Source organism: Zootoca vivipara, chromosome 2, assembly GCF_963506605.1.
Source record: "Zootoca vivipara chromosome 2, rZooViv1.1, whole genome shotgun sequence".
NCBI classification, from domain to species: domain Eukaryota; kingdom Metazoa; phylum Chordata; class Lepidosauria; order Squamata; family Lacertidae; genus Zootoca; species Zootoca vivipara.
Genome location: NC_083277.1, coordinates 50,016,442 through 50,031,952, shown reverse-complemented (window position 1 = coordinate 50,031,952; position 15,511 = coordinate 50,016,442). Strand labels below are relative to the sequence as shown.

Genomic DNA, 15,511 nt, shown 5'->3' with positions numbered 1-15,511 from the left:
AACTTTTATTCTCACTTCCTTCCCCTAATTATCTTTCAAACCTGATATTTTGAAAGGGTTGTATCCAATGGTACCCTGATAACAGAAAGCTTCTTGGTTTAGAGGAGGCTTCTGTCACCAGAATACGAAAGGTTCCCCCCTGATATATTCACCCTCCCATCTGCAGCCCCCATCACGTCCCCAAATCTGGTAGAGAGGACCTATCAGAACAGTGTGGGATGTTGTGGAAGTGAAGGAAAAGGGCAAGCAGGTGAAAATAGCCTCCTCCCCATCAACAACACTGGATCCAACCCCAGGAATTATTCTATTTGTGTAAAATGCCCAATGAAAGTTGGCATATACTTACTTTAAATCAATAAATGTTATTCATCCTTCGCTTTAAATGTACATTTTTAGACTATTGAATAATAAGACTAATTTACCTGTTTTTGAAACCTGATATCTTTTCCGCGTTCCAGAACCTTAGCAAAGTAAACATAAAAGCTCTCCTCTATTGGCAAAAATATAAATCGAGCCGTCAGAGAACCAAGGTTGTTCACTATGTCATACACCCCTTTATAAATAAACAGAAACATATAATTAAGTGCTTAATAGTAAAATTATTGCTTGGTTTAAAAGAAGGGGGGAAATTACACTAAGGCACCCGTTCCAGTACAAACATTTCTGCTTGCCCAACGGACCCATTTCCCCACTCTTCCCCCCCCATGCATTGTTCCAAGGGTTCTCCTGGCCCTCCAGAGTGGAGCTAAGGGTGGTGTGGTGGGTGCAGAATGGTATAAAGTCCTATTGCACTAGCAAGAGGCCTTGTGCTAGCTTCCACTAGCACAGGGGTGTCCAAGAGGTCAATCGCAATCTACCGGTCGATCACTGGATGCCCCTGGTTGATCCAACAACTTTGGCTCATCCTCCCCCCAAAAAGCTCAACAACTTTGAGGAAGCTTTTCCAAAAGAAAAAAACCTCAACAACGGGTAGATCACTGCCAGTTTTTTTCATAGTGGGAGTAGATCGCAGTCTCTTGGAAGTTGGACAGCCCTACACTAGCAGAAGAGGTAAATCACTTTTAAAGTTCCAAACTTTAAAAAATAATTAAATGCATTTCCATATTCAAATTAAAAAGAAACCTGCCGCCTTTGCACTTATTTTATAGCCATTCATCTGCAGACTTACCACATTTCTAAATGAATGTGGAATCAGATTACCATTTACTGGCCTTATTCACATGAATAAACTGTGGTTTAAAGGAGAACATGAAGCATGCTGGTTGGTGCAAACAAACCACAATAAGTAAGCCAAGAACGCTTCTTCCAATTTCAAGAACCAAGGCAATGTGAAAAAATGTCTTGCTTACCCTGGTCTCCAAAATTTAACACATTCAGGAACGTCATGACATACCGTTCACCTACAAGAGTAATACTTAATATTAGTATTTATTTATCTTTCCATTATACTTACAAGCGATTGCACAACAAGAAATTTCAAACTTATCCTGAGTCACTGCTGTTCAGTATCACAAAATCAAAGAGCTGGCAGTCATCTTGGAGGTCACTTACTCCCAGCTTGCTCAGTGCAGAAGCTGCAGTGCAGGATAGCACTGTGCTGAATCCTGTATTCCAATTTCTCAAAAGTTTCCTTCTCTTGCAAGAGAGGCTTCCATTTTTTTTCTGCATCCGTTCTCAACGTACTTCAGAATTACTTTAGGATTTTTGCAGATTTCTCCAGGATTCTGCAGCCTCCATTTCCTGACCTCAAAATATCTCATAGGCGACCGTTACCACATGGGATCTTCCCCATAGCTTTTAACTGACACTTGTGAAGCTGGGGAAGTTGGCTGCAGAGATCAGTACACTTCCTGAGTTTGTCTTTAATGGAAGAGCTTCCTCTTATTTATATATATATATATATATATATACTGATTATTTCTTTAGAAGTAAAAAGGCATCACTTTAAAAACAAATAAACAGTTTTCAGGCCCACAGTAGGCAGTCTCCCCACTCGCTTGCTCTTAGAAGGAAGCCCAGCTGTGGAAATCAAATGAACTTTAGGAAGTACAGGCACTTGAGAAGGCTGCAAAATACAGAATGAAAGGACAGATGCTAATAAAACACACCTTGACCATCTCAGAAGATAGATACCTGCAACAAAAAGCCTGTGTTCTACCCGTAAGGATTTATCTCCCTTTTCTTTTGGGTTTTTTTTTCAAATCTACTTTGCTAAACCTTTTTAATATAATTTTCAAATGTGGTTCCTTCTCTTATTAATTGGTGGAGAATTGTTTTTAAAAGGAGAATTTTTCAGGAGGATGCAACTGCAGCATCCTTGAAAGATAACTATCTAGTTTCTGCTTAATTACCTCCAGTGTGGGAGAGTTCACCACCTCCTAAGGCAGTGGGTTCCCCTGTCAAAGAGCTACCATTAGAAGACTTTTTCTAATGCTCTGCCAAAATCTGCTTCTCAGCAGTTCCATTCCCACCTGCATTTGTTACAACCCTGCATTTTGGAGCAATAGGTATTTGTAAACGTATTGCTAACAGCAAAATAAGTTGAAAAATAAGATCTAAGCAAAGTGAATAATGTAGCGACTTTACTATAACAGAACTTCTGAAGCTGTGGAACTAGAACCATAGCTGCCAAGTTATCCCTTTTTTTAAGGGATTTTCCCTTATGCTGAATAGGCTTCCTCGCGAGAAAAGGGAAAACTTGGCAGCTATGACTAGAACCCTAGCAATGATCTGATAGGTATCTCAGGGGATAGATACTGTACTTGAGAATGGAAAAAGGTGGGGAGTCAGCTTTTGTTAGAGACATCTGATCAATTATTGTTTCAACATCAGCTCGGAGCCAAGTCCAATAATGATTATGAGCCGCTAATATACTTTTACCGAAGGTTACAACTGCCAATTGTACAATTTTTGGTCCATATGAATAAAGAGGAATGATGACATTATAGTGTCATCATTTCACCATGGTGACATGATTCCACTAAGCATTCAGCGCATATTGGAATATTTAACAATGAAACCACAGCATGAAGGACTAAGGAGAAAACCCAAAGTATATGCCTTCCTAAATATTTTATCTACAACTTTCACATTCCAATGAATATGCAAAACCAAATTGGTATCCTTCAACAACAAACACGTTTCTCCTAGCTGTCTAAGTCCAAGCTATACAAACAAAACAATTCTGGAAACCGCAAAATATGAGGGGTAGGTGTTTGCAGAGAGGGGCTAAATTGATGCTGAAGAGGCTACCATACTCACCCTCTGTTAAAACCTGCTTCAAGAATGATTGCTTAAAGAAACTCCAAGTCAATTTAGCCTCTTCCCAGTTAACAAATTCCTGAAAGTTAAATAGATATAAAATTGCTGTGAAGTATTGAAGGAATTAATACTCCTAAAACATCAATAGTAAACTGTGTACAACATGCATGTAATACTATCTATTGGTGGTTCCACAGATGAACAATCTTGACATGGTACCCTGAGACATATTCCAGGTGCAAGGATTATGTTGAAATGGCATTGTATGAGCTTGAGCTTGACATATGAACTCCTACCATGATTTCTACAGTTACCACTTTTGGAGATACTACATCACGACAACTGCAGCAGAATTGCATCCATGGAGCATCAGTTCATACAATACTATCATCCTTGAGAACTCTGGAGGTAACTGGAGTAACTTGAGTAACTGGAGGTGGCTACTCAGCATTACAAACCCAATAACCTTTTGGTTCTCTGCTCAGGGCTGCACAAGTTCCCTGTAGCCCAAGGGTTGTTACACTGTGGCCCTCCGGGCTGCCACAAAATTCCCTGCACAATTAGGGCAGGGGATAGCTAACTGCCTCAAAGCCATGGCTGGTCCAGCTCCAAAACCAGCGCTCCATCGTCCAAATCAGAGACAGCATACATTTTTACACCGAGAATACAAACAAAAAATTCACTTGACTTTGTAGATAGGAACAGCAAGCTTCAGCTTTCTGATAAGCAAAGCAGACAGACATTTGTAAGACAAGGCCTTTTGAAGGGAAAGGTATTTAAATTATTTCAGTTGCCTAATTATACCTTGATGCCATGGCAGGATGCAAAAAAAAAAATATTGATATTAAAGTCTGCTTGAAGTGGTTTCTAGCCAAGTATGCTTTTCGAAATGATAATTGCTTGTTGGTATTTGATCACTCTCAATATTTTTGTGACCATTATGCTTTACTCTGAAAAACAGTTTTGATGAAGCTTGCCTTTTATTATATCAACTGTAATTAAGTAAGTACATGAAAGAGAGAAGCATGCAATTATTAGAAATATTCTTTGCAGAAACAAAAAAGGCAAATTGCTGATATTTAGAGTTTTGACTGGTAAACTTTCTGCTGCATGATATTATAGATCTGGTTAGGTATAGTTAATCTTATAACTACCCGGTAATCAAATATATAATTCAAGAATATAATCTAATATGCTATGTGAACCTGTACTCTCATTCTCTTATTCTGAACTGCAATTAATATTTTGCTAGTAAAGTAATCCAGGCAGCTTGGTCTCAGAAATGTATTATTATAAATACTCATTATAAATATTTCCGTACAGAATACGGAAAATCCTTCTAATGTTATGGCTACTGCACTGTTAGTTTCCTTCACAAGTATGTAAGCTGTTTGTCAAAATTCCTAACAGAACAACCAAAGCAGCTATACTTCACTGCCATTTAAGCTAATTTATGCTTTTTCGTATGAGTCAAGTGTGCTGCTTTTTATCACAATACAGTGTTAATATTTTATTTTACTTCCCTGCAGTACCATCCCCACTAAGGAAGATTTAGCTAGGATCAGCTATAGACAAAAGAAGGTCGAATATACTGTGCTATGAGACAAGAATAGTCTCTGGAGATTTAAATGTAATACATTGGTTATATAAATAGGAATTCTATGGAGGAAAAATTTAAATCTAATATTAGAGTAGCTGAAACTATATTCTTACTTAATAAGGCTAGTTTACAGCAGTTCATTCCACCTCAGCCCTTTCCTCTCTGAAATATTTCAGAGTAGTTTTACAAACTTTATGCAAACCGAGCAATGTCAAGTTCCATTAAAGTTAGAAGGTCTGTTTTCACCTTAATATATTCAATGATACAGAGGCTGAAAAACGAGGCCTTTATTTCTTTTCATGCATGGATTTCTTAACTATATTAAATTTAATCTCTGCTCCATAATTTATTGAATGTATTGTGCCCCAGACGAGTCAGCATCTTCAATTCATGCAAGTCGTCTTTTATAAATGTATCTGGCACATATAATCAAAATACTGGGGATGATACTGTATTTTAATAACTGAAATATTAATTTAAGCATAGAGGTTTGTAAAGCTCCTTTTGAGATAATATTACTGTTTTGGCTTAACGTAATGGAGTAAAAAGTATATAGAAAAACCTTATTTCATCTAGTGTTGGCTTCTTTTAAACATTTTTGCTTTGACTCACAGAAATAATGTATTATTATGGAACTTGTCAGAAGAAATTACACTGCCTGCGATAAAATGGCAGCAAGATATAGCAAAAGATGTAGGGAAACCAAAATAGCCACTATGTTCAACATTCTAATATTTTTTTTAAAAAAACGACGACTACATGGATCTTTAAGATATAGATAAATTTGGAAATATAAATACATATATTTAAAAGCTATGCTATGCTAAAAAGAGGACCATACAAAGTGAAAATACACACTAATATAAATTACAGGTATGTAGAGACTTATAAATGTAATGCAAGAAATATTGGGATATGCTGTTCATAAAAATCCACACATGTTTTTGTTAAATTATATATGGAAAATTGTGAGTAGCTGGTGAACAGAGACTACTACTCTATTGGAAATAGAAATATACTAGAAAAATAGCTTCTAAATGAAAGTCAGTCAACAAAATCTGTATATAGACCATTTGAGGTATGAAGGTTTTTTTTCACTTTTCTATCATTGGTGCTACATTTAGAAATGTATTTGTTGTATAATTAAAGAGTATGAATGAAAGCATGGATTGACAATAAAATATAACAGGGGAAATGCAATTAAAGAGACTTTGAAAATGGCAGCATGGCACTGATTTGATGGCCACTAAGCAAGTCACCTATAATGAGATTCACTATAAGTATTAACTTGGGACAATGGCTTTACATGATCATCATTTTTTCTTGTGTCATAATTATGAATAGTTGGTTTTTAACATAAAGCTGTTTTACTTACCTCATCTTGTCCAAAATTAGGTAAAACAGATATCATACGAGTAACTGGAAATGATTTTTTGGTTGCTTCAGGAGAACCCAGAAACATCATGAAATACATTATATAGCACAAAACCAGAACACTGGTATATAGAAGCTGCAAGAACAAAATCTCATTAGCTACACAGCATACCATTTATTGCAGCATTTCCACTTCAGCAACAAAATACATGGTACCAGTAAAATTCAGTTGCCAAGTACTCAGCTCCAGTTCAGACATGATGGCAGCTCCCAGGCTTAAGGCCTCACGGCACGGGCACTGTTTGCATGAACCAGCGGCTCCATGTGGGGATTGCCTAAACTGCAATTGCAGTGGGCCTTTTTCAGACTACTGGAACTGCAGAAACCTCATCAACAGAACACAGGTGATTGTGCAGTTCTCACAAGGCCTTTAAGGATGTGCAGTCCTAAATCAAAGCACTGAGATACAAGCAGTTGTAGAGGAGCTTAACATGCTGTTGACTGTTATCACAAAGATGCTCAATGAACAATCTGGTATTATGATGCTCAATTTATGTATTGCAGTTCATAGAATTATAGAATTGTAGATTTGGGAGGGACCCTGAGTATCAGCTACTCCAAATCCCTGCATTGCAAGAATATGCAGCCGTCCCATACGCAGATCGGACCTGCGACCTTGGCATAATCAGCACCATGCTCTAACCAGCTGAGCTATTCAGGCTCTGTAGTTACTTCTTGCACTTTTATCCTTACCATTAATCCAAATTAATACAATTAAGAAAATTCTCAAACATTAGAGCCAGGGTTTTCGTGAGTTCTGTTACAAGTTCATCCCTGATCCTTTCCACACCAGTTTTTGTGGGGGACTTAAATGGACCAGAAAAAGGTCAACTTCTTATAGTTTTTTTCCTCCTAAATTAACAACACAATTATATATATACCGTATGTCTGCTCTGTTCACTGGGGCTTACGCCAAAGTATGCAAGTAAAGAGTTGCAGCCTAACAGTCCAAAATAATATTTTCTTTATATGCTTAACTGAAATACAACTGACTTTAAAGCAATTTACTCAACAGCCTAAGAACTATGTATAATGGGTCGATTTTAAGTAAACATTTGTTGAATAAAAGTGCATTTGCATATGACTATGCCCCTGATCTGATGTTATCTTAAGCTAGCTTAATATTGGGATAGAGGTACTAATAGTGTGGACTGTAACATTGCTTTTATCCATGAAAAACTGAAGGGACCAAAGCATGGAAGCTATACCAAAAATAATGTTAATTGCTTCAACTAAAATTATTATATCAGATCAAAGAGACAATAGTAAGAATGGCAGAAATCGTACCTGGGCCAAAGAAAAGATGTAAAGCCCCCAGTGAGGATACGTAACTACTAGAATAACTGTCAAAAAGCATTTGCAAATGATTGAGAGACTTTCAGCAATTACCTACAAAGAATATACAAAAAGCATGTTATACACACACACTATGTTCCTAATGGTAATTCTTACATGTGTTGGCTTCAAAAATCCTGTGATCAGATGTTGCCTTTCAAACATCTTTAAGAATGTTTAATTGTGAATAGTGATGAATAGTCTCTGCAATTGAGCCTATTTTCATAAAAGGTAAAGTTCAGTATAAGTAGAAATGGGCCAAAGTGAGCTTTGGGCTCACATGGTCCCCACCTCCTCTTCTTACACAACTTGCAAGGAGAAGTTTGCTCATAACACCAAGCCACAGAAAACAAACCAAGGTTCATAAACCAACAAGAAACAATGGCTTCAGATCTCGGCTTGTTGGAAATAATCAAGCCATACTTAAGCTGCTGGGCAAGGTTTGAATACAACCCTAAACCATGGTGCAATAAGCCATGATTTAGCGTGTTAAAATAATTTTTATTCAAATTTTTTAAAAGAGTAAAGAAAATTGCACTTTTTCATACCATGAAAAAAGAAAAACCAGAAAAAAGCAAAGAAAAAACCATACAAAAAAGATACATTTAAAAATTCACTATATAAATGGAAGTGATATATAAATGATTGGAAATAAGCCATGATTTAGCATTGTGTGCAAGCCAGACAAATTATTTAGATCAGCTCCTAAATCAATACTTAATATAAGACAGTGAGAAAAAATGTTTTATTGTTGTACATCACGTTCTCCAAATTTAGAGTGAAACTAGCTCTTTTTTATATATAAAAAACTAAACAGCTTTAAAAAAACAATTCACTACTTCATTCATGAGTCCATATGGACTCATGAATGAAGTAGTGAATGAAGTAGTGAATATATAATATAATATAATATAATATAATATAATATAATATAATATAATATAACATTCATAAAAACCCAAACAAGAACAATGCTGCATACATTTTACTAACCTTTAGCCTGACAAATAAGTGTACTTGGGCTAAAACCCAAAAAGGTTCACCTAGAAGCTCAATCACAGCAGAAAGACCAAAGGCAACCACTCCAAAGTTGTAGTAAGGAACAGCATTTTCATCAGGAACTTCAAGTCTATCTAGCCAGACCCAGCCCAAGAATACAGACCAACACACGCCCAAGGGGACTCTATGAAAGTTGAAAAGATGAGTAGACAGTATCACATGTTGTCCTTTCCCTTGCAATTTTTATAAATGAGTTAAGTTCAATGTTTTGCAAGCCAGGAGTCCAAATAAAATCAACATCAAAAATATGTGCATCTGTTTTCTGTACATCTGTACAGTCATACCTCGGTTTAAGTACGCCTCAGTTTGAGTATTTTCAGTTTAAGTACTCCGCGGACCTGTCTGGAACGGATTAATCCACTTTCCATTACTTTCAATGGGAAAGTTCGCTTCAGGTTAAGCATGCTTCAGGTTAAGTACAGACTTCCAGAACCAATTGTGTTTGTAAACCAAGGTACCACTGTATTTATATGCAACTTCTAGGTTACTCACACTACCCCTTAGAATGCATGGGAAATTCATCAGCCATCTTATTATTTAAACCCTGCCCACCTGGCTGGGTTGCCCCAGCCACTCTGGGCGGCTTCCAACAAACATAAAAACACCATAAAACATTAAAAACTTTCCAATACAAATACCCGATTCCTCAAGAAATCTACACTTTTCCATTTGACAAACCCCCGACCACTACATCAATCTAGGGCAGCTTTCTGCACACTGACTTAGAAGCTACATCAATCCCCAGCTGTGCTTCATGTAGACATGGTAGTTAATATATGCATTAGATTCTCATGAAACAGAGTTAAATCCCCAGAAACGCAGCACCACAGATAAGCTCACAACATTTCATTTGCAGTTTAGAGAGGCACTGAGTTATTTAAGTATTCCATTTTCTACCTTAACTAAACTAAAAAAATAAACTGCTCACTCTTTGAGTCATTCATGGTTTGAAAGCAAGAGGCTGCCCTACCTTTTCAAAAGTACACATAAAATTCAGATAAATTACTGTACTGGTAAACGGGCACTTCAAAAGGATTTAACCTTTCTGAGATTATCAGAAGTGCTACAAACTGAAACTAGGATGGCCACCTATCATTCCAGGCATCCTACCTGTTCCCTTAAAATGTATGAAGCCAAATGAGCCAATGTATCCTATATTACTTCACTACCTAAAGGACCCCTTACCATTAGGTCCAGTCATGATGGACTCTGGGGTTGCGGTGCTCATCTCGCGTTATTGGCCAAGGGAGCCGGCGTATAGCTTACAGGTCATGTGGCCAGCATGACAAAGCCGCTTCTGGCAAACCAGAGCAGCACATGGAAACGCCGTTTACCTTCCCGCTGTAGCGGTACCTATTTATCTACTTGCACTTTGATGTGCTTTTAAAATGCTAGGTGGGCAGGAGCAGGGACCGAGCAATGGGAGCTCATCCCATTGCGGGGATTCGAACCACCGACATTCTGATCGGTAAGCACTAGGCTCTGTGGTTTAACCCACAGCGCCACCCGCGTCCCACACTTCACTGCCTGCTGTAGAATAAAGCTTCCTACAGCAAGTGGAGCATCTGCTATGAATCTTTGAAAATGCAAGTATAATCTCCAGGATGACAGGTGGAACCCTTGCCAGAGAAAATAAATTAGGATGGTAGTATTTTGATTTTACCTATGTACTTAGACATAAGAGGATAAATGGGGGAAGGGTTAACTGAGTGAGTTTGTTTTTTAATCTGAGCATCCCAACATCTTATTTAAACATACATTGTCCACAAAAGATTAAATGTTTTGGTCCAGTTTCTCCTTGTACTTCCACTCAGACAAGCTCTTCGGAATGCCTCTCTGGCTAAGAAAACAACTGTAGAATAAAGCAGCATCAGCCTAAATGTTTTAAAAAAGGAAAATGAGTAATTTCAGTACAAGGTTAACTGTCAACGAGGCAAAAGCTTCCAATAATACCGTTAACCAACCAATCCAAATTTTGTTTGTCCCTATATAAGTGGTTGGGGGCAGGGAATGCCAACTGTTACAGTAACATATCACCAAATGCAAAACTATACTGCTGCCTCAGACAAACAAATGTTTCAGCAGTATATTTTGTATCAATTGTATCAATTATTTTTTTATATGTTAAAATTGTTATTGGCTTTGTTATAACAGTAACATCAAGATAAAACAGCAACAACAACTTAAGAACAGTACAGCATGCAAGAAACTTCAATATTTCAATTCACTGCTAGCAAAAAGAAAAGAAAAAACCAGAGAACTTTGCAGCCCAGAAGACAGATGAGATTTTCAATAAAAATAGATATATGTTTCAAAACTAACATTTGGTAGAATTGGAAAGCCCGCCCCAGAAGAACACCATGAGAATATGATAAAAATCAGAGAGGTACACACCACATATCATATTTCAAGAAAGACTCAAAATTACTGAATCTCCACCCAAGTCATAAACTACTGCATAAACACAACACTCTCAATAGTACCATAGATTTGCATACTAGAGGATGGAAGTTCATTTGTCCAAGAAACCGAATCATAAATTCAAATTTGCATTTAGACAACACAGCAGACATTAATTCAAATAAACCATTCAAAATGTCTCTTTGCAGCATCCCTGCCAAGCACAAAGTTAAGTGGAATAATTTACTTTGTCACTGCCCAGGTTTAAAAAGAAATCAAATAGAACAGAATATAATGAGACAAACTGCCATAATTTGGAATCATGAATCACTCATACCTTAAAAGAAACAGATTACTATTTATTACCTTACATTCACAATGCCAATGATTTCCTTTGAAACATATCGTAGGGTAAAAGCATTTAACCCAAATGTAATTAGGCGGAACAGTATCTGTAAAATAAAAATAAAAATACAGTGAAACAGGAAATAAATTTACACCAGCTTTCAACTCATGTAAGCAAAATCAGATTCAAGGAGCAACTTACTAATTATGTAAACTGGAAGTCTTGAATACAAATTTCACCTCAGCCATACTTACTAAGGCTGCAATATGATACAGATTTACACTAGGCCCACTGAAGTTAACACACCTTACTTCTTGGCTGTATAGCATTGTAGTATTATACTCCTAACTGCAGTTATGTGAAAGCAAGCCCAACTGAACAGAATGAAGCTAACTTCCATTTTCTTTATTATTAAATGACTAGTACTTATAATAAACTTCTAATTTATCATTCGTAATGTGCAATACTTAATTGCACAATATATGGAATCTTTAAATATTTTCATTATTGTTGGTTTTATACTAGTTGCTCAACTTTTCTGGATCCTGGTAATTCAGCTAGCTGGATTTCCCTCTTTGATGCCATTGTTTTGCTTCCCATCTGCAAATTTGTAGGCCAATCCCTTACAGTATTTGTAGCTTTGCCTATCATTTTTAAATATGCAGATTGTTTCTGCCCTCAGTTTTCTCTTCTATGACATTCACAGGATTCCTCACCACAGTTCACACAAAACTCCATCAGGAGCATGACAAAGCTTTGCTCTTACACACTTCCGCTGTCCTTCTGCCAATTTAGCTCTGGTTCATAGGTAACACTAAGCGAAGATTCTTCAAAACCAAACTAAAATCAAAATTCATCCTCCCAGCCACATGGGAGGAAGCGGGACACAATCCACAACCTTAAATCATGATTTATCATTTCATGTGAAATTGGCCCTGTCTTCCCATGGTCCAACCTAGAGTATAACCATCAGCATAACTCAAACTTAGGAAAACATAGGCACCTTTTCTCTTGTACAGTGGTACCTCAGGTTACAGACGCTTCAGGTTACAGACTCCGCTAACCCAGAAATAGAACTTTGTTTCAGGATGAGAAAAGAAATTGTGCCGCAGCAGTGGGAGGCCCCATTAGCTAAAGTGGTACCTCAGGTTAGGAACAGTTTCAGGTTAAAATAGGACCTCCAGAACAAATTAAGTTCTTAACCCAAGGTACACTGTATAATAATTTTGAGCATGGGAAGACAGTCATTTAGACTACACAACTACATAAATTCTATGCATGTTCCTCTCAGGACCAAGCTAGGCAGGGCACTTAGAACATCACCTGAAAGCACATCAGGGTTTGTTTGATTTTAATTTAGAGCAGGCGAGGAGAGAACAGATTTCCCACAGGACAGAAGAGTGTAGGGAGAAATTTGTTCCTTCCTGTCCAGCAACAATCTCAATAAAAATCCACCTGATGCCATTAGTGCTGGGGGAAATGGTCTCCACTGTGTGCATATAAGTATATGGTTGTATCCTGAGGCTTCTAAAACCACATTCCTGAAAGGGAAGTCACTTTATTATTGCACTCATATCCCAACTTTCATTCAAGGAGTTCAAAGTGATGTACGTGGCTCTCCTTATTAACATCATAACAACCCTGTGAGGTAGGTCTGGCTGAGAGGTGACTAAGTCAAGGTCACCCAGCGAGCGTTATTGGCCTAGTGGGAATTTGAACCTAGGTCCATAGCTGCCAAGTTTTCCCTTTTCTCGCGAGGAAGCCTATTCAGCATAATGGAATTTCCCTTTAAAAAAGGGATAACTTGGCAGCTATGCCTAGGTCCTACTCAGACACAAGGAACCAAACAATAAATAAACAATCTGTTTATTTATGCTGAGACATACAGAAAGGACAGAACTCAAACATGAATATAAGGAACAGGCCTAAAATCGTATTATTTTGTGTTGTTGATTAACAGCTCCCTCCTATACACATATTCTGCCACAGGTCACAAATTATTTGAAGCAATTAACTGAATTGCATGAACTCACAGCTTTCTGAATTTATTTCAACAACTAAATACTGGGCATTGCTGGGAACTGATGCTCAGGAACATATTACAAATACTACTTATCCCTAGAGATGGCACTTTTGTGAAAGGTGCTCCAGACATATGTGAAGGAGACTGCACTGTATAGAGCGTGTCCATGTATAGAGTGTGTCCATACTATACAGTACATATGTGTACTTGTACAGGGACACCAACAGTCCAATAGACTATTGGGAAGCCAATAGTCCTGTTCACATATGTTGAAGAACACTCTTGTGTGATCAGTATGACAATGTTGTACAGAGACAGTACTATCTGACGAGATACGCCAATTGGGTCCGGCTCCAAAAAATCCATGCCTCATTTCTTCCACGACCACAAATGCAAATGGAAAGCAAATGTGTGGATCCTACGCAGGATCATACAAGGGACTTCTAGTCCAATCCCCTGCCAGGAGTCCTCTTCCCAATGTGGGGCTCAAACCCACGACCCTGAGATTAATAGTCTCATGCTCTACCAGAGTGTTTTTCAAACTTGAGGACCCAGCTGTTGTTGCACTACAACTCCCATCATCCCTAGCTAGCTGCGCCAGCAGTCCGGGATGATGGGAGCTTAGTTCAACATCAGCTGAGTCTACCCACTGAACAAGGTAATGTGCCATCGTAGGCGAAGGGTCTTTTCTGCGAGGGAATAAAGATATGTGGATGTCTCTCTCTCACACACGCACATCTAATAGTTTGGAGCTGGAAACAGGTTACAGGAGGCAAAAGCAAGCAAGCAAACCAAACGCAACCAAGCCACAGGGGTGGCCAGAGAGTCCGTTGCGCAAACCCTCTTGCAGGGAGGAGGCAAGCAATTCAAACTGGAGGAAGAGGCATCCACGACTGAATCGAGAGGGCTTTTCTGCAAACCAGTCACCGAAAGGGACGAGGCTAAAAGGCTGAGCGAGCACCGCCTCGCCTCCGTCCTCTGCCACACCTGCCTCCGACGGATACCTGCAAGAGGGCGCTGGAAGAGGCCAGCCGGCTGGTCTGCCGAAGCACGTCCTCGGAGCCCATCTTTGCCGCCGCCTCCTCCCTGCCACAGACGAGCCCTCCGCCGCCGCCTCAGCTGGCGCGTGCATAAGGGGAAGGCGCTCCCCGCGGCCCCGCCAGCCTCCTTTCCTCCCTTCCTCTTCCTCTCTCCCTGTCCTGCTACCCGGCGAGCGCCGCTTCCTCAGAGGGCGAAGCCCAATATGGCTCCTCCCCGTCGCGCTCCGAGCGCGTCAGCCCAGAGAAAGAGGCGGCCGCTCGGCTTCGTTGTAGCTACCGGTACTACGGGACGGAGTGAGGCAGGAATCCTCTGGCTGCTGCTCGTCTGCCATAGCATAGCTGGGGAATGCGAAGAGCCACAATATCTTTCTGCAGGCTCATGGCGCGCAAAAAGCCTGCGTGTCCCCTGCAGCAGCGCCGCTCCCTTCCCCTCCACGCTGTGCCGGTGCTTTCTGGCCATAGCTGCCAAGTTTTCCCTTTTCTCGCGAGGAAGCCTATTCAGCATAAGGGAAAATCCCTTTAAAAAAGGGATAACTTGGCAGCTATGTTTCTGGCACGGGAGGGCGGCAGGGCAACCTTTCTCTGCCTCACCACAGTTCGGGGTGCGGGATCAAAGTTGTTTCCCGGTTCCCTGCCCATTCTGGATTTCCTTATCGAACACACCAAGTGCAGGTGCAGCCGGGTTAAGGACTAGGGATTTATTTGAACAGCCTTGCACCCCCAAGTGACTGCTAGCCATCTCTATGGAGAGGGTCGGGAGCTTAGTGTGTGTTTGTAAAGGGAAGTATTGCAAAGGGCCCTGATAATGTTGCTGAAGGGCCATGGGTCCTTTTGGAAATGAGACACAGCAGCGACCTTGGTGCCTTTATGATATACAGTATGATTTATTTACACTACCATATGCAACCTGAACCTATGAGGGAGGAGTTCACAGCATTAACACCCCAAAAGTCTCTTGTTTTTTCCATATGCAACCCTTAAATGTATGTTTAGTCAATTGTTCAGTCAGACTT

At 39.3% G+C, this 15,511-nt stretch overlaps 1 protein-coding gene across 3 annotated transcripts in view; it reads right to left on the bottom strand.

Moving 5' to 3' along the window:
• Positions 1–14,668, bottom strand: part of RFT1 (RFT1 homolog) — a 29,315-nt gene extending 14,647 nt beyond the window's left edge. The window contains exons 1-9 of one of the 3 annotated variants that reach the window (XM_035106170.2): positions 14,463–14,668; positions 11,456–11,541; positions 10,448–10,564; positions 8,624–8,813; positions 7,583–7,684; positions 6,237–6,371; positions 3,262–3,340; positions 1,350–1,400; positions 423–553 (exon numbers count right to left, since the gene is read on the bottom strand). In XM_035106170.2, coding sequence (XP_034962061.2) covers positions 423–553; positions 1,350–1,400; positions 3,262–3,340; positions 6,237–6,371; positions 7,583–7,684; positions 8,624–8,813; positions 10,448–10,564; positions 11,456–11,541; positions 14,463–14,525 — 954 coding nt within the window. In that variant the 5' untranslated portion in view covers positions 14,526–14,668. The other 2 variants (XM_035106172.2, XM_035106171.2) reach the window with 2 other exon arrangements.
• Between the last annotated feature and the right edge of the window lie 843 nt (positions 14,669–15,511).